This window comes from Phaenicophaeus curvirostris, chromosome 5, assembly GCF_032191515.1.
Source record: "Phaenicophaeus curvirostris isolate KB17595 chromosome 5, BPBGC_Pcur_1.0, whole genome shotgun sequence".
NCBI classification, from domain to species: Eukaryota; Metazoa; Chordata; class Aves; order Cuculiformes; family Cuculidae; genus Phaenicophaeus; species Phaenicophaeus curvirostris.
The window spans coordinates 31,449,711-31,469,077 of NC_091396.1; the positions used below are offsets into that span (position 1 = coordinate 31,449,711).

General features: G+C 42.3%; 1 protein-coding gene across 4 annotated transcripts in view; it reads right to left on the reverse strand.

The window, feature by feature from the left end:
- Nucleotides 1–7,207: 7,207 nt before the first annotated feature.
- Nucleotides 7,208–19,367, reverse strand: part of SIPA1L1 (signal induced proliferation associated 1 like 1) — a 195,112-nt gene continuing 182,952 nt past the window's right edge. For 3 of the 4 annotated variants that reach the window (XM_069858199.1, XM_069858198.1, XM_069858201.1), the window contains 5 exons: nt 17,129–17,372; nt 13,696–13,842; nt 10,685–10,799; nt 10,061–10,142; nt 7,208–9,284 (listed from right to left, as the gene is read on the reverse strand). In XM_069858199.1, coding sequence (XP_069714300.1) covers nt 9,141–9,284; nt 10,061–10,142; nt 10,685–10,799; nt 13,696–13,842; nt 17,129–17,372 — 732 coding nt within the window. In that variant the 3' untranslated portion in view covers nt 7,208–9,140. The remainder of the gene's footprint in view (nt 9,285–10,060; nt 10,143–10,684; nt 10,800–13,695; nt 13,843–17,128; nt 17,373–19,367) is intronic. The other variant, XM_069858200.1, reaches the window with a different exon arrangement.

Below are 19,367 nucleotides of genomic sequence, written 5' to 3' on the forward strand. Positions count from 1 at the left end.
AAAGGGTCCTGAACCCAAGTTCCTGGCTCTGTCCTGGCAATAGCTTTACCCCTCTCTTCTGCCTTCTTAGAAACTCAATGGAAAACTGCCACGCACAAACATTTTTATCATTGTCTCTCAATACCCAAAGTATCTGACACAGCAAGAAGAAAGCTCTCCATGGAGACCATGCAATCCTGAAGCACATTTTGGAAACGGCTCTTAGGCCTCATGAATAAAAAGTGAATTACGAAGTGCACTAGAGTATCACTGTGTCAGCTAATACCCTGCTAAGGGTTTTTGGCTTTATCACATACATCATACAGAAAAGATATTAGGCCTAGCTCATCCTTGGGGAACACAGTAGGATTGGTCTTTGTAGGCTAAATGCAAGTGCTTGGCAAGAGAGATCTGTGATTGATTTCCTGTCTGCAGAGTCCTAAGGAAAGGAGTGCCAAAGAGTTGAGCTGGGCAAGCACTTTTCTATTTCTGTCCAGAGATTTAAACCATTACTGCAAGTTCAAAGGGAAAACAGTTCTTTGCTGATCAGCTCTCATTTGACATAATTATAATCCTCCTACACCTACCTGGTTTCAGTCACACCCTTTTTTCCCCATCATGTGGTAGTGTTCTTCCCTGCTCTCTACCTCTGCCAGGGGGCTGTCAGGACACATGATGTGCTTGCTCAGACCAGTGACATCCACAAGAAAGGGAAATGATCTGAAGAACTAACCTAGGCCGTGACCTCACTTTCCAGCAAAGAGAGGATCTGAAAACTGTCCTGCAGCTTGTCAGAGCAGTGAGGGGCCTCAAACATAGTAAGGTGTGGAGGGGGGTTCCAGGACACCATACTAGCAAGGGTCTCTGTGTCCTTCAACACCCTGCCACATCTATCTTTCTGCCTGCTCTCCTGTCCTTCCCCCATGACAACTGTATTTGTCTCAAACTTGCTTTCTCCCCCTCCCATTTCCTTTTATTTGGTTTTCCAGCTTCTCCAAGTACAGTGCATGCCTTCAACCTTTTTCTCACATGCATCATCCTTCGAAGTGTCTGAAGACTGATCAAGACTGTTCAGTAGATAAAGGTGTTCTCTGGGAAGAACAGGAGCAGGTGGATGACAGTAGACTGGACTTTACTGTAAAGAACGTGGTGAGGTCTCTATGGGGCAGTGTTGCAAAAGCCAGCACAAGCCTTTTCAGATCTATATCTCAGACTGTCTCTTAATCAAGCATCCTCATGTGTGGGCTATAAGCAGTTCTGCTGTCAGTCTTTTTCATTGTCATTTATTCCACTTGCAGTTAGAGGAACCAAATATTCACTGAAACAGCAATGGATAAAAAGGAACATAAATGTCACCAGGCTAGAAATATCCATCCCTGAGTCAATGCATATTTTAAGCCAAATTTAAAAGATTTAATAAGAAAAGCTGAGAGAAAATACAAGTTCAGCTAATAGTCTGGTAGTTAGGAAGCTTCCCTGGAAAGTGCAATATCAAATTCCCTTTGAGAAAGGCAGCAATGAAGCAGAAACTTTCAGTGCCCTGGACAAACTTCTTACCCACTGAGCTGTTTGGTAAAAGGGAAATACTACTGGCACCTTCTCTCTCTCTCTCTCTCCCTTTTCACCTCCTATCTTGTCTTCTTGCTGAAAACTCTATTAGACATCTTTTAAGCAGCCATGTATGTGGACAAAAAAGCCTCAATGCATGCAAGTGCCTGCTTATCCTACTGAGGGGGCCTTGAAGCAAGCTTCTTCCCCAAAGGTTCTCTAGGAAGATGAACTCTCATGGGATGAGGAGTAGATAAATGAATAAAGAATGACAAATAAAAAGATGTAAACAAGCAGCAACCTTTCACAATGGAGGGAATTCACCAGGGTGGTATGAGAGGAACAAGTGCTGAAGGCCAAAATGTTTGGTGGACTTGGTAAATTACCTGGAAAAATGAGTGGGTAATAAATGTGACAAACCTCCTGGTGGCATAAGGGTACAATGAGTGAAAACAGAAGGATTATCTGTGAAGAGCTACAAAACAACCATATGCTACCAAATGACAAGGTGAGAAAAAGCAGAAAAACAGCAATGCAGAAATTCAAAATAATGGAGATGGGAAAAGCTGACCTCATTACATCAAGATGGGCTCTTGAGCTGATTCTTAGAAACAGTGTCAGTTTATGTTCAGTAACGGTTAGAAAACGAAGAGTTAAGAATACTTTGGGAAAGGATAGAGAACAGAATGGAAAATCTCAGGGTAGCATGGTGGTGCACCTACATCCCAAAGACTGAGTGTGCTTCTGGTCCTGCCATCTGCAAAAGGACTTAGCAGAATGTAAAGGGCTTGGAGAAGAGCAACAGAAAAGATCTGAAAGTGCTTCCATAGAAAGAGTGAAATTAAGGCCAAACCAGGACTGGAAAACAGACAAGGGAAGGATGGTACAACAAATGTTAAATCATTCATGTTTCAGGGAAAGTCAATAGGGTGTGATCATTTGCTGTCTCTGCCTTGCATAAACGGAGGAAAGACAAGTGAACCAGTGGGTGGAAACACAGAATAAACTATTGGAGCTTAGCTTCAGAGTTTCTGTGTAACAGATGCGGGAAGCTTATGTGGGTTCTGAAAGATGTAAAACAAAAGCTCATGGAAGAGAATCCACTAAGAGCTTTTGTATACAGTCAGGTCAGGAAGTTGCTGAACCCAATTGCTACAAGCATATTCTAGGGGAACAAACCTATACAATTTGAAAACACACTAGGCTGCGAATGGGTAGGATGACTTAAAACAACCTTCCTTCTGAAAACCTCATGAAGCTGAAATAAAATTTTCTTTGTGTTCTCAAATGCATCGTCCAAGACAACTCTGACACCTCTCCATCAGGAAACTTCAGTAACAGGGAGAATGGTGTGTGCTTACACAGAGTTTCAGTCCGCCTCTCCCTTTTGTTAAATGGTTGGTGTCTTACAAAGAGCCAGCCCTGGTTTTTCCTGATTTGCTGGCCACTAGATTGCTGGGAAAACACCTCAAAGGCTTTTGCCCAGGCTGGCTGTGGCTCTTCTGTTGTGTGAAAAACTTGGCTGCCTTTTCTTGACCTCAGACAGGGATGGTTTTGCCTGCCAGCACTTACCATAATTTCTGCCTATTCCAGTCACAAAGATGCCACGTCACAGGTAGCAGGCCCAGGACTCACAGGAGGAGCAGGGCTTGGGGAGGACACCTTACAGCAGCCTGGAGACCCACACTACATGCTCTGATTCTGATTGGTCTCCTCTATGAAGGCTGAGATATGTCTCATATTTTGACTATTTAATAAAGATGAGTGAGTTAGAAAACAAACCTGGCTAAAACCTGCAGGTTTTGACTGGAGAACATCAGTTGGAATTTAACTGGGAAATGAGGGCAAACAAATCAGAACCCTAGATCTAATGCTAGTTTCAGTGCTGCTTGTGGGTCGTGGAAGCAGCAGTCATGGTGCTGCACTAGATCCCAGGTGGCAGAACTGCAGTCACTGACCATCAGACAACATGAATAAAATCTGCTGGAATAAAAGTGCAGGAGAAGGTGTGAAGAAGCAAAAGGAAATCACAGGAATGAAGTTTTAAACAGTACCAGAACAAGTCCCTTCCCCCACCCCCCTCTGTGGCATGAAAACTCTTTTTAGTTACTAGTTGGTGGCATTTACCACTATCACAACATAAGGGTAGAAAACCGCATTCAGTCCTAGTCCTTGAACGCATCCTACTTTCAGTCTCTGACTTGATGTGTGAAAAGCTGACAGGCCTGCTCCGGCTGCCCAGAGCATGGCCAGTCCAGCAGCCGTGCTTTCCCGCCTGGCAGCGCTCTCATCCTTCTTGCAGGCAGTGCAGAGTGAGGCAGAATCAGGAGGCTCAACGCAAGCCGTGGTTCAAGCACAGGCCGTACTGAGTACAGAAATGAAAAATCTCCGGAAAAAAAATATCAGCATTGTACTGTAGAAAGTTTATCAGTGGAGCAAACAAATCTCAGCACACACCATGCCACAGGGCTTCCTTCCTGCCAGGCACAAGCAAATGTGGGTGTTCTGCAGCTGGCCAGAGGCAGGGGACACATTAGCCCAGATAAAAAATCCAAAACAACACAACCTCTTCACAGTGAGGACAGTCACACATTGCCCAGAGAGACTGTGTGATCTCCAACCTTGCAAGTTTTTTTCCCAAGACCCAACTGGATAAAGTCCCAAGCAACCTGGTCTTGCCTCAGAGGTGACTCTTCTTGACAGGAGACTTCCTGAGGATACTTCCCATCTGAGTTACTTTGTGATAGACCACAAATTCTGCAGCCCCCACCCCTGTGGTTTGGGAAGGCCATGCAGGCAGCACCCTGGTTTTACTCCCTATAGGAACTCCCACCCAATTTGGCCACACTTTGCTATGCCATAAACACTCAGACACCAAACACCTGGTAGAAATACAAGCTGGCTGTGACACAATTAAATCACCTTCTGTTAGGAGATAGGTCCATGCAGACACAGAAGCCAGAGAGAGGGACTTCCCTGCTGTGACCCTGCATACCAAGTGGGGCAAAGCCCTGCAAGACCCCTCAGCAGCAGCCAGCCAGATCTCCCCAAAGCTGAGTGACTCCTGCAGGCTGCTGCAGGAGAAAGCAGGAGAGGGCCTGCCTTTCCCAGACAGTGGCTGCAGCTGTTCTTCATTGCAGAAAAGGGGTGTACACAGCTGCCATCAGCCACTGTCTATCCTGAGGAAATGGGGGTCCAACTCCTGACCTTAGCCTCCAACACGTCTGACTCAACACAAACTCCTCCGCCTCTCTCCCCTCATGCCCAGCAAAAGCTGAAACCTACGCTAGGGGAAGGGGCTCTCCCAGCAGACCTCTGAAGTAAAAGTTTCTATGAGCTTTTTTCCCTGCCCAGCATTGCCTCAAACAGCACAGCAAGGATTTCTTCACCACAGCAAATACAGAGAAGAGGTGAAGGCATCTGTACAAGCCTCATCACCTAATTGCTCAGCTTCTGTCCATTTTGCCTCAGCAAAGCCCATGTCTCTGCTCCAGCTGCAGCAGCAGAGGAAGGACAGTGTCACATCTTCTCCAGGGAATCCCATATTGGATGCCATACCACCTCTGTTCCCCTGCTGCCTTACAGCAAAGCCAGTTGCTCACGTACAGGACCAACACCACACCAAAGCGTTTGCTAGGAGAGAGCAGAGTGCCTTGAAAGAGGATTCGTTAACTGTCTACCTGAAAGCAGGCACTAGGCCATGACAGAAGGATTATGTTTTAAAGGTTTTAAAACAGACAAGACAACTCTCTTCAAGTTGTGCCAGCTTCATGGGGACCTTTCCCACAAAAGGAAAAGCAAGGGAAAAGGCTTCCTCACAATACTTTCTCATCAGGTCAGGAAAACAGCTTCCTACAGCAAGCCTGTGCTATCATACAGTAACCACATTTCCAGAGTACAATACGGATGTGCTACATTTCATCCCCATGACATCCCTCCCCCAGCCCCCCTGTCCCCTTCCCACCAGCCTCTCCCCCTCACTATTCTACCTCCTGCACGCCTCACCACCGGCCTCTTACCACAGCCTGACACCTTCTGACCTGTTAGCTACAGGCAGCTTCCCTCTGACAGAGCGTTCTTGATGCCGTAAGCTGCAGCCTCCCCATGGGGACTGCCCTCATTTGGGGATTTTGGGAGAAGGCAGCCTGCTGCTGCTGTTCCAGCCACACCTGGTTACCCAAAACTGTCACAGGGAGAACAGCACCTTCATGCTGAAATGCAGGCAAGAAATATAACACTGTTTCTAGGAGTATAAAACATCACTTCCTTGGGAGAAAAGGGTGAAATATGAAGGCAGCCCCTGTTACTCACACTCCTCCCACAGCCACCCACTTTCTGCTTAGGCTGGTAACTACTCAGGCTGTGTGGAGATGCCTGCAAGTTAGATCATGCCCTGGTCTAGGCTGGCCGAGCAGTGTGCGTGCTGCAGTGTGGGAACCTCAGGCGCAAATTCATTGTAACTGTGCACAGGGCAACTCCCTGACCTGTAGAAAACTTCCTGCTTCAACTCAATTGCCAGTATGCAATTACAAATAGTAACACAGCATTAGTTTACTTTCCAGGATTCAACTCCTATTTTTTAATCAGATGCTTCCATTTGCTCTTGCTGCTTCAGAGCAGTCTTGGTCAGGTACTACCCTGCTATAAAGACACAGATCTTCTATCCCCATGTGCCTCTTAAGGATCCATTCCGTGAACCTGGAAGATGTGAACCAACCTCATTCCTTATTTTTGAGCCATGCAGAAGGGTGATCCACTGGGCCAAAAAAAAAGTCTATTCAAAACATGTCCAGAGCTATCTCCCAAGTCAAATAAGGAGATCCGGAAAACAAAACAAGCTCAATGTCTAATGTTGCTCATAGGTTTGGCACTGGGATGCTGAAAGCTGTGCGTGGCCTTGGGCAGACGTGCCAGGCAAGTTTGGTTGGGACCTAAATAAGCTTCAAGTTTTCCAAGTAAGCTTCAAAATCCTGACAAATTATAAAAAGCCACTGCCCCGACTTTACCCTATCAGCCTGTTGAAGTTCAGAGTCACCATTAAAGGCAGCAATGTCTAATCAAAGGGGGAAAACACATTTGTGTAGTGATACAAGCAAAAAGTAGAGATATGTGTATACATATCAGATGGCTGGAGCACCTTCCCTATGAGCACAGGCTGAGAGAGTTGGGCTTGTTCAGCCTGGAGAAGAGAAGGCTCCGAGGAGATCTTATAGCAACCCTCCAGTATCTGAAAGGAGCCTACAAGAAAGCTGGGAAGGGACTATTCATAAAGGCTTGTGGTGATAGGATAAGGGAGAACAGGTATAAACTGGAGAGGGGCAGATTTAGACGAGACATAAGGAAGAATTTCTTTACCATGAGAGTGTTGACACACTGGAACAGGTTGCCAAGGAAAGCTGTGGCTGCCCCATTCCTGGAGGTGTTCAAGGTCAGGTTGGATGGGGCCTTGGTTAACTTGATCTAGTGGGATATCCCTGCCCATGGCAGGGGGGTTGGAACTAGATGATCTTTAAGGTCCCTTCCAACCCAAACTGTTCTATGATTCTATGATTCTAATGGCCCTCTAAGGGATGAAAAGCAGTGCTAAGCATTAAGAAAAGTGGTACAAGAACATAGCAGGAAGAAATGGACACTCTGGAAAGTCTTAAACAACAAACACAACAAAATCAGAAGAAAACTGTTTAGAAGAGCCTTTAAAATGAATTTTATTGTCAGAATTTTACAAGTAGCCTTCAGTGGCATCATACAAGAAGAACTCTGTTGCAAAACTCTAATAAATAGTCTGCCCCAAGTCCCAAAATATTTTTTGAAATAAAATAAAAACCAAACTTAAACCCAAAAGAGAATAAAAGCAAGACTTCAGGATGCTCAGAGATGTTAGCAATATTTCCCATTTACAAATAATATCAGGCATTATATAAATCTCCTTCATACAAGTCATTAAAAAACCCAATACATTCTAAACCTTTACAAAAGCACTCCAGAAATAGTTCCAAAGAGATCCATTTCCATGACAAAACATTAGAGAAGAACTCCATGGGGATTAGCATCACAAATGAAGTTTGAGGTTGAAGTGTAGTGTGTACTTGTGTGAAGCAAGATTAAAGAGCATGAAAAAAGGATTTGAAGAGAATGTGAAAGTTTCTGTGACAAGACTATGCCCAATGATTTTAATATGTCTATTTGAGAATGTGGTAAGAGGGGGGGAGTGGATGATCTTGAAATTATGCCCCAAATACACTACACTTTATGCAAGGCAGTATTTATTAAGGTAGCAACTGTATTCTCAGAAGGGAGTAGAAAAGGTTTCTCAGCACGCTGCATAGTTCAATGTCTGTGTGGACTGCGGTGCTTGTCTTATTCTGACACCTAAAAGGTATTTTCTGGAAAGACAACATGTTGTGGCAAGTTAGCTGTTCCTTCAAAGAACAAGAAATTAATTTTCCTCGCATGAGGCAGTTTGGGAAGTCTTATGCTAGACAGTTCCACCAGGGATTGAGGATTTCAGAGCTCAAATCCTATCCCAGTACTTTGAAAAATAATTCATCTTTACATATTCCTCTGTCTACCGTAGTAAAAGGTTTATGAGACCTCTCATGTAATAAAACACAGATTCAATAAACACTTCTCAAATCTGTCTGTGTGTCCAGAGAAATGGAATGAGAGGGCAGGTACACAGAGATGGTTTATGTGGATTTTCATGGAAATAGTTCAGGGGAAAGAAATCTTAATCTCTTTACAACTTCAGCCTAAGTCTTCTGCGCATTTGCACGTAACAAATTCCCCCAGAAAGGAAGGGGACTATACTTAAGCAGTACTGCAATAGTACTTAGTATCTCTCAGACTGCCTGATACAGTATGAACTGCAGCATGCCTAGTTTTGCTGTTGTAAAGTTACTTGCAGCCATTGTTTCCACAGGAAACAAAGGTTACCAGAAATGCTAATGCAACAGATGTATGATAATACACCTCACCCATGGCTCACGTCTCTAGTCTCTCTCCAAATGTCATGATGCTGGCTATACTGAACCATACACTATGGACACGCGTTCTCTGTAATGTATGGGAAGGCAGCACTAGCAATCAAGCGCAAATTGCTAAGGAGACACCTAAAACATTGCATTACATCCCCTCGTCTGTGGCATACTTCAGAAAACAATGTAAGAGCAGTAAAATAAACATTTCTTTCTAATTTTCTAGATGTCATAATATTTGCCAAAGCTGCGAGGAAAAGCAGATTACCTGAAATGGAGAGAAAGGAGTTAATGGAAACAGAGGCGGATGGAACAGAAAGCCTGATCCAGCCTCCAAAAAATTTGTACATAACAGATAAAGAGACAATGTGCAAAAAATAGACATTCACATTTTAGCAGTTAAACTTTTATTTTACCTTTTAAAATTATTTACTTTGTTTTTTCTACAAAAGGCAGACATTGATTGTTGATCTGCAATTGTTCCGAGTGCACGCAGAGATGCAAAAAAGGGTTATTGGAGGATCAAGGACAGGGAAGTGCTCTGACTATACTTTCACATGTCAAGATTAAGGTGGCATTAAAGCTTAAGTCCCAGTAATAATATTCATAACAGATAGTTTCCTTCCCTGGACACTGTTCTCAGTTCATATCAATTGTGTTGAAAACCCACTCCGTGAATTTCTTCAGTTTCTCAGTTGCATTCTGGGATTCCTCCTGCAACCTCAAGTTGTCTTCTCGCAAGTGTTGCACTTCAGCCTGAAGACTGGCCTTGTCCTCTTTTTCCTTAGGCATGAGGGAAAAAAAAGATCTTAAGGGAAATACAAGGCCATGCTTCCTATCTATATAGAGAAGCAAGACTCTCTTAGAGGGAGCACTAGTCTCATTCTTTATAAGGATTTTTACGTGCAGTAACACATGGTTTTATACCTAAGGGACATTTCTGATATGATTCCTCACTTTTTGCTTGAATGAGCAGGATTTCTCTGTATTAAACTCCAACACAGAAGCTGGCTCCCCAGGTGGTAAAATAAAACTGAGCATGCCCTGTTCTGTACATACAGCACATATGTGAAACTGCTGACACGTAACTAAATAAGGGATAGGAAATATTCCTGCAAATACTTCCCAGCTATGAGACTTTTCATCTCATCACAGCAAATCCTTCTTGCACCAAGCAGGCATTATCACGACACAGGACATTTTTACAGTAGCAATTATATTTTTACGTAATACTCTCAGCTTTTCAACATCAGCCTGATACATTTATACAGACTAACTTCAAGCCCTTCATGGTGTCACCTGAATTAGAAGAGCAGGTACTCTGACTCATCCTCCCAATTTAAACAGAGGAATCAGATGCCTGCAAATTTAGATGCTCCACCCTAGTCTTGCTTAATTACAAGTAAGGCCAGAGAAAAGTAGTATAAAATGTCTTTTACTCATACAAGGATGTGATTGTCACAGGCTCAGGCATGGCAAAGCAGGATTACATCGTTATTGGTACTAGCTAACAGCACCAAATATATGTCTTACAGATTCTCTGTAGATGAAATGTTTACCTTCCTTAAATCCTCTTGCAGCATCTTCAGCAAACCTTCCAGTTGGTCCACTTTAGAGGCAAGAGTTGGAGGAGATTCTTTACTGTTGAAAGCAGGAAACAAGAATAGGTATGAATTACTATCTTCACATAGGATAGCTAACAGCCTTGTCTATACCAAGTGGCTTTATGCAGTTATGTGCTCAGGTACACTAAGAAAATCACAAAATGAAATAAAAGAACCTAACAAAGATTACGTGGAACATACACAGCACATTAACCAACAGAACAAACTTAACACACAATTAATTGCGGTCATCCCATCACTTGACTTCTCTCTACTTCTACTCATTATATGTGCTTTGAATTACCATTGCTTTGGACAACTTCACAAACAGCTCAGACAAGGAAGAACCTGCAAAACGGTTCAACTGGACTTATGATTCTTCTGTTTTCGCTTCTCACCACCTTCTTCAGGAGAACTTATGAAAAGGTCTTCTGTGAAGCCTGGAGATGGCTTTCAAATAAAGATTTTCCTACTCTTTTCCTTCCTTGGTTTGCAGCTGAGGAAGCCCACATACCTGGTGAATTTACTTACCCTGTGTAAGGCTTTATGGAAGCCCACATACCTGGTATAATTACCTACCCTGTATAAGGCTTTATCTGTGCAGTAAGCTGGTCCTCAGCCTGATCAGTACTGGAGGCAGCACTCACAGGTCTGTGATTTTCATCAGCAGCAGCAAAGAACGAAGCTCGCTGAACTGAGAAGGAAAATATACAGAGAAAAACAATGGCAGCAGTAATGATTATTTGTTCATGCACAGCGCAACAACTACATTGCAGGATCTCAAAGCAATCTAAGAAGTCTGTGTCAAGCAAGGTAGTGGAACCGGGAACGGGTGCAGAGGAGCGCTACAAAGATGAATGGAGCACCCCTGCTATGAGGACAGGCTGAGAGTTGGGGTTGTTCAGCCTGGAGAAGGGAAGGCTCCAAGGAGACCTTATAATGACCTCCCAGTACCTGAAAGGGGCCTGCAAAAGGCTGAGGAGAGACTTTTCACAAGGGCATGTAGTGGTAGGACAAAGGGGAATGGCTATAATTGGAAGGGGGACGATTTAGATTAGATGTTAGAAAGAAATTCTTCACAATGAGGGTGGTGAGGCACTGGCACAGGTTGTCCAGGGAAGTTGTGGCTGCCCCATCCCTGGAAGCGTTCAAGGCCGGGTTGGATGTGACCTTGAACAGCCTGGTCTGGTGAGAGGTGTCCCTGTCCATGGCAGGAGGGTTGGAATGGGATGATCTTGAAGGTCCCTTCCAATGCAAACCATTCTATGATTCTATGAAATGACACACCAATATCCACTTGACAGAGGCAAACTGGCATTGCAAGCATTTGCACCTGGTTCTCCACTGTATTGGATTCAACAAGCAAGTACTAGTGCTGCACAGCACTGCATGCTCGCACAGATCACGCATCACTATCAGGCTAAGAAGCTCTCTGGGAGGAAGATGCTTGACTGGGCAAAGTAGATACACCCCAATGGCACACGCAGAGTCCACACAAGTCCAGTTCCAAGAGAGGCAAGAAGCCAAGCTGGAACAGTAAGTGCTGTGCAAAACTGCCTGGGTGCAACTGCATGACACTACCCAACAAATCCAGAACTATATTTAGCTTTGTTGCATGAAGGATCTCTTTATCTTGACGGAAGACAAGCTTACTGTGCACAGTTTACATGTGGAAAATAAAATGACTAATGCAATTTTTCAGAACCCAAAACTTTTTCCTTCTGCCTTAGAAAACACTTTCAGACGTGCAACATGAAAACTCTTTCCTGCTTTATGCCTATAGTTTTTTGTCCTGTAACCTCAGATGTTTTAACACATACCTCAATAACTGTCACATGTGGTGTGACTGAACTACCAAGTGCCCCAGCCTCAGGAGTCCCCTAACACAAACAGTAACAAAAGTACTTTTTAACATCTCTTTCCCTCAGCAGCTGCTGGTCTCTCATTGGAAAGAGAACAGTATTGCCTTCTTCTGCTTTACAAATTTTTATTCTGTGCTTTCAACATGGCTAAAATTAATGTGCCTTGGTATTTGATAGCATTTTTCCTACTCGTCTCTTTTTTCCTCCAAATGAAAATACAGAAGGTTGGTGTAGCTCAGGGATCCGAGCAGCTTTAATTTTGTCTGGCTGCAGATACCACTATTGCTAACTTTGCGGGCTTGTGCCAAGACACCAGTCAACAATGTAGAAGAAAGGTGTCCAGCATCACAAATCAGAAGTTAGGCTGCTTAGTACTTGTCAATCCCTACTGGCACTGGGCAGAGATTAGAGACTGGGGTTATTATTGCCATCAGACAGGTGTCTGCAAGCCACATCTGAAGATATTTTTACAGCAGTAAGATGAAGGTGCCAGCCAACACATTAACCCAGCTTTTCTTCATCTGAGCTGTCCATTTGTTACCCTCACCATACTGATTTTTTCACACTTAAAGAGAAAGATAAGTGAGTTTGGGGCCTGCAAAAGCAAGGGATTCAGACTAATGAGGACAGTCAAATCTAACAAAAAAAAAAAAAAAAAAAGAGAATCTTTTAAACAGACATTGCCCACCACACTGAAATGCATTAAAACATGGGTTTCATCCCTATATGGTAGTGGAGAAAAACTTCATTACAAGTTTATCTCATCTTGAGGACTGAGGTTTACTTTGAGTACTCTTTCCCAAGACTGCAGAGCAGAAATGAGATGTGCTGATCCTACAGCTTCTATGGCAACAGAGAAGAGCACACACGTGTCCTCAACACCAGCTTAGACATGCACTATCTTCATGATGTATATGGCCACTACTAGAAAACAGCCAAGAAAGCAAGTTATACCAGAGAACAGCCAAGAAAAAGCTATTTCACAGCCTTCTCCAACCATGCAGAATAAAGTCCAAAAGATTCCAGAGGAGTGAAAATGTTTTCTTGAAGGTGGGATGGCATTTATGTCGATATTAGGAAAAGGCACTTCTGTTTAATGCACCTAGAAGATTTTTCCATTGGATTATGGTAACTGTAAGGTAAACTCCCGTTGGGCTGAAGTGGATTTAATTTTAAATTCAAATCCATCTAGAAAACTTATAGTTCTCTTCCATTTACTATGCGTCAAAGAGATGGAAAGTGCCATAGGATGGAACAACACTTGTGTGCAAGTCTATGTTTTCAAAGTATGAAAAGGGAAGAATAGCAATGGAAAAGTATATATCAAAAAGGCATATTTCCCAAATTTCCTTGGCAGCACACTTCAGCTGCACTACAGATAAGCAAGCAATCATTAATGCGCTTATACATTTTCCCATGCTATTTGACTTTACTTTTGCACTTCTGTGCCAGATGTATTTTCCACCATAGCTGTGATGTCTACAACTGCTCGACATGAAAAGAAAAGTACCCAGTTTCACAGAGATTTGTCCAAACTGTGGCACAGGGGAATTCACGTATAAACAGAAGTTTTACATATGAAGTTTTAGGCTGTTTAGACTTGAGTCGCTATTTCAGATGAGCTTAAGCTTCAGACTAAGTAGAAACAACACCACAAGCAAGAGTCAAGATTAAAGATGAAGCATGCACGAAGACCAGCTTGGTAAGTATTATATTCTGAAAACTTACCTTCAAAGGCTTTGGCAGCATCTACCAAATTCGACCAGTCCAGATCAGAGGCTGAATCAGGCAATGGCATAAGACCAGGGTCTGGCATGGGCTGCCGTCGTTGCTCCTGTAGATCTGTGAGGGAGCTTTCTGAGGCAGAAAACTCTCCTAGGGGAATGCAGAACAAACTATAAACTCCACAGTAAAACATTCCCAAATTCCTTTTTTTAGTACTAATGAATTTCTTTTTTAATTTTTCTGGGACAGCACTTTCAGAAACAGAACAGCAGGATGTTTGATCAACTGAAGCTGACCATATACAATGTGTTACAAGTCAGTTTTCTAAGACAGTGCTTTTCACGAGGAAAATCAGCTCCTTTCTAACTTGCCTGAATCTTACAGCTTAGCATTTCAAAAGCCAATTTTTGTTTCCTGCAAGCACTGGGGCTGGGGGCAGTACTCTTCTATCCAACAATTACTGCCTCTGAACAAGCTGAAGATACTTCGGAGGACTCTGCAGCTTTCTAGGACTTCTACACTCCCTAGCACCCATTTGGTCTTGTAAAAATATAGAACTGTGGGTTTTTTGACTCCTCTCAATTACAATGTTGCAAACTAACAGGAGTAGCCTTGGGTTTACCAAGATGAATCAGCAAGAAAACCCTTAAAATGACTTCCACAGTTTTGTATACCTCAGCAGTTTAGTGAAACCTCCTGCTCCTTATTGGAAAATACCACACCTACCCATAAGCCGGTACATGGCCCACTATGGAAAAAAACACTGGCAAACTTGAAAGAGAGATATAAAGTCCCTGCAATTTTTGTGCAAACTGGTGACTAGCAAAGTGAAACATTTGAATTGTTGCTGCTAATCAGGGAAAGACCAAATTGTGAACCAACAATTATTTACTTTACTTCAGTTTGCTGGCTGGACAATCATGAAACGTGCAATGCCTGGTTGGTCAGAACACGTGTAAGCTCAGAAGCAACAACAACCACCTGCTTTCCTCATGCCCTCCGTCAGGGTGTATAGAAAGTTTTGAAAAATTGGTAGGTGGTATTAGAAGCACCAGAGATGTAGGGGTGAGAAGATGGACTGGACACCTGGAAGAAAGCTGCAGTGAAGAAGGGTATAGTGAAGAAACTATTTGGACCATAGTGAAAAGCAAGATGGTGTGGTGGGCAGAACACAGGCCCTTTGGTTTTGTCTCCCCCCCTTTTTTTTCTATAGGCTGTATAACTTCATTAACTAAAATAAATTCAGTGAAATAATATTGCTGCCTGGGATTCTATGACCAGAAAAGCTAAACCCTTCTTTTTTTTTTTTTGGGCTCTTGTTGTGTTTAATTTTATAAATGTAAGCTTAGCTCAATACTAACACTGAGGATTCTTGCACTATCCTCCTAAGAGGGCAGTTATTTTGAAAGTTCTTAACATGAAAATATTTACAATTAGTGACAACATACACAGAAGAAAAAACTAACCATTTGAAAGATTACCTGTTTTAGAAGTGTGATGTGGATTGTTAAATAAGAGAGATATTAAATAAAGCTATTTTTAGCTCATTGTTTTCCCTCTTTAAAACAAATGAAGTTATTCTGGAATGGCTGCTCTTTGTTAACAAGATCTTTGAATTAAAAGAATTCGAGACAGCTGGAAGCCAACGAATACTTGTGGTATTAAATATCCAGCTCTACTTAATCCTTCTTTCAGTAAATGCAAGTGTGTGTGAGAATTCGTGTGCTGCTCAGATAGCTGGCCCTTCTATCACACAGGCTCTACATGTTACAGAAAATGGAAAATCTTGTTTTGTTGACAAATGTAGAAAGCTCATAAGCTCAGAGGAGTAATTGGTTTGATGTGGAAGAAAACACGACAGTGAAAGAAGGTTTTGTGGTTTTCTTTTCAGAAAATACAGGCACCAAAATTAAAAGAGACCAAGTGTTGCTTTCTATTTCTACTCATAGGACATCATTCATCTTCTCACCCTCAGAAGCCAAATCCACCAGTCAGTTACAAGTGTAACCATGTCTGCAAAGTTATTTTAGTGCACATGAAAAGCAGAAGAGAAGAGAGTTCAGTTTCCTAGCTCATGCAAGGAACATGTTATACAGAAACAACATCTCATGAAAACGTCAGGTTCAACACTGAAAACTGACGCCTGGTGATCACAGACAGATGATAAGACTTTAAAATAGATTTCTTCAGCAACCTTTACTGTCAAATGTATCCTGTCTATCTAAATACAGACCATGCTTAGGGCTCCCTATAGTGAGTTGAATCTATGGGTAGCCTTACATTTTCCTCCTGAAACATACAAAAACATGAATAAATCAGAGTAGATAGGCACTTCTTCAGAAAACATTGCAGAATCCTATACTGTGAGATCTAGCTCTATATTTCTGGGAAGTACACTAGCACACATTTAGTTATGAGGCACAGTGGGAACCTGTAAGAATTCACTTTCTTGCCAAGACATTCACATGCAGCAACACACAACCTAAGAGATAGTCCTACAGAGACTTTTCAGTAAACTAATAGGGTAAAGCAGAGGGCTTCCCTGTCAGCAGTTTACCAAGTAACCTTTCCTTCTTGGCTGCTGATGCGTGACTGAAATAAGTAACACAAGTCCTCTACAATGAATACGGTAAGGGAGTGAATTTAAAAACAGTTCACAGAATCACTAGGTTGGAAAAGACCCCCAGGATCATCGAGTCCAACCACTCCTATCAAACACTAAACCATATCCTTCAGCACCTCATCCACCCGTCCTTTAAATACCTCCAGGGATGGTGACTCAACCACCTCCCTGGGCAGCCTGTTCCAGTGCCCAATGACCCTTTCCGTGAAAATTTTTTTCTAATGTCCAGCCTGAACCTCCCCTGGTGGAGCTTGAGACTATTCCCCCTTGTCCTGTCCCCTGACATCAGGGACAAGAGGCCAGCTCCCTCCTCTCTACAACCTCCTTTCAGGTAGCCATAGAGAGCAATAAGGTCGTGCAATGAAAGCAGTATCTGGTGTAGTCATACATCCAAATGTCTCCTAGTATGTGTCCACTTTTATAGCATTATTTCCCTAATAGTATTTTGTTCCCATAATTTCAGATCAAAGGAACTGATACCTGAAGCTGTCACTGGTGGATAACCAGGCATACATTATTTTCCCATCAGTCCAACTGGTTCAGAGGACTCCTGAATGAAAATTTACAGCCCATGAGGCAAACTTTTGTGCTCCCTCCACAAGGTAGCTGGATGACCACTCATGTAGTCTTACACTCACTGAAGTGAGGGGAAAAAAACCCCGATTCCTGTCCTATTTTATTTTAGCAGGCACGTGACTCGACTCTCCTCATTTTAGCAAAACCCAGAAGGAAGCACTAATTGCTGTTACATTATCTCTTAACATGATTCACGAAGAATTCCTCTGAAAGCAGAAAAATGGGAAATACACTTACCATGCAGTGATTTCATTCCCAAAGTATACGATGGTCTCCGTAACGGCAGCGACTTTGGGAGAGAAGGGTATGTGCTGGTGAATAGGACGTCATTTGGCATGGCTTGGTCCAAGAGCGAGGCCCGTGAAGTGAAGAAGTGGTCCCTTTGACCACTGTAAATACTCTCATCTGACAAAGTCCTCTGCAAGGCACGCCTTGTGGTAGGTGTGCTGGGAAAGGGAGACTGACAGGACAGCGTGTGTGACTATACATTCATAAAAACAAATAAAAAGAAATGAGAAAAAAAAAATCAATAAAGAAACTTTTGAAGACTACGTTGATATTTTTTAAAGCTTTTTTTTTTCAAAACAAGAAAGCAAATTTTAAGGTAGTATTTTTTGAGTGGTTAGGAAAAAGAACTAAAGGAATCTGCTTTAAAAGAGATTATAACTACATAACCTATATAGATCTTTTTTAGCCGATCTCACGTTCTACCTTTAAATACCCTTCAAATTTCTCATAAAGTAGAAATCTCAGGCATCCCTCGTTGATTCAAGAGCTGATGTGCAGCAGAGATAATATTTGCAGAAACAGACTGGATGCTGCATAAACCAGAGCTCTCCTTCGTGCCTGGAGGAGGCTGCCCTCCTGCAGCCAAGCACCAGCAAATGCCAACTAACAAAGTCTCATATTACTGCACAACTAAGAATGCCCACCGTTGCTTTGGTTCTTCAGAAGGATTTGAATCAAAATTATGTAAGCAGTCTCCTGAGTTTTACCCCCACCATCACCCCAGCTCCCCCCCATGCTCCACAAAGGAGAAAGCAATGCTGTGGTTAGCTTGGAATTATGCACTCTGTGGTCAGTGCCAGTGAGGTGCTGTTAAAGAACACATAACCATTCCCAGTGGCAGACACACGAACTTTCATGAAACTTGTAGCATTGCAACTATGTCTTAAGACATAACATTTCATTACAGTTTGGTTGAAACGTGGTCCAGGAGCTTTCATGGAGAAATGGCAAACAGAAAAAACATCTAATGCCCTTCTTGCTCGCTAAGCAAGTTTAAACAAAAAGGGAAATAATACAATTTCCAGAAAGTGTGATTTAACTTATAGAGAGTTGCTTATTTGCACATAAAAAATCTTTCTGTCATCTTAGAAAGAGGAAAGAAATGTTTAAACAGATGGTTCTCTATTCCTGTGATCAAAATCTCACACTAGAAAGTGGGAGTACAGCAAGGAGGAGGTTCTATTGGTACTGGACAGTGGAAGACATCTGCCAGATTTTTAATTTTTTTGCCAAAACATTACAAGTTTTATTATTAAAAAGACTGTTGCATATTTTGGTTTTATGATTAAGGATCAGAAACAATTAAAATTAAGGATCAGAAACCTGCTATCCAAAAACCTGCTATCATCAAAAAAGACAAAGAAGGAAAGAGAAGCCATGTTCCATATCAACTTCCTATTATGTCAAATTCTACATCCTTCATTGCCTCCCTCAGTACATGGACACTACAGTACAAACCTTGCATATACAGTTAACACTAAAGAAATGACAACTTCTGGTATACAGTTGTCACTATGTTACAGTGAGGATCAATCTGCATTTTTGTTCTGAAATTTAAAAGCTAGATCAGGAGGTTTATGTTATGATCTAGCAAAATCTCTCAGTACTTGTCCTGCAGTGACAAAGGAAAAGATAAGAGCTCCTAAGTCAAGCAGCATTTACTTGAGGTTCACTCAGTGTAAAGAATTAGCAGCTGGAACCCCAAGTTAGTATCAGACATTGAGATTAAAAGGTTGCACAGGTATGAACACCTGATGGGAGTCAGAACAGGGGCAACCCAATTAGGATTTGTCTTCTGGTAACAGAGCAGAGGGGAGAAAAAATGTGTCTTGTCTGAGAAGATATAATGCATAAGGAGATAAGGAAGGTTGGGAAGATAATAAAATGATGCACAATAAAGAAAAATCACAGCCTAGAAGGAAGTCTACCAGCAAACAAAGCCCTTGGCAGCCAACAGACATGAGAGAGGAGGACTTCTGGTCTTTGTGCAGTGAACTAATGAAGGGCATGATCATTCTCTCTCTTCCTTTCTTTGTTTTTTTTTTTAACTGCTGAAAAAAAACTTACGTCATAAAAGCAACATTTTTCTAATATGAAGTAGAAATCATGCAGCAAGCAGAAATGACAGTTACTTTAAAATGGGAAAGACTTTAATGTGACAGAATCCTACTAACGTGCTGAAATTTAC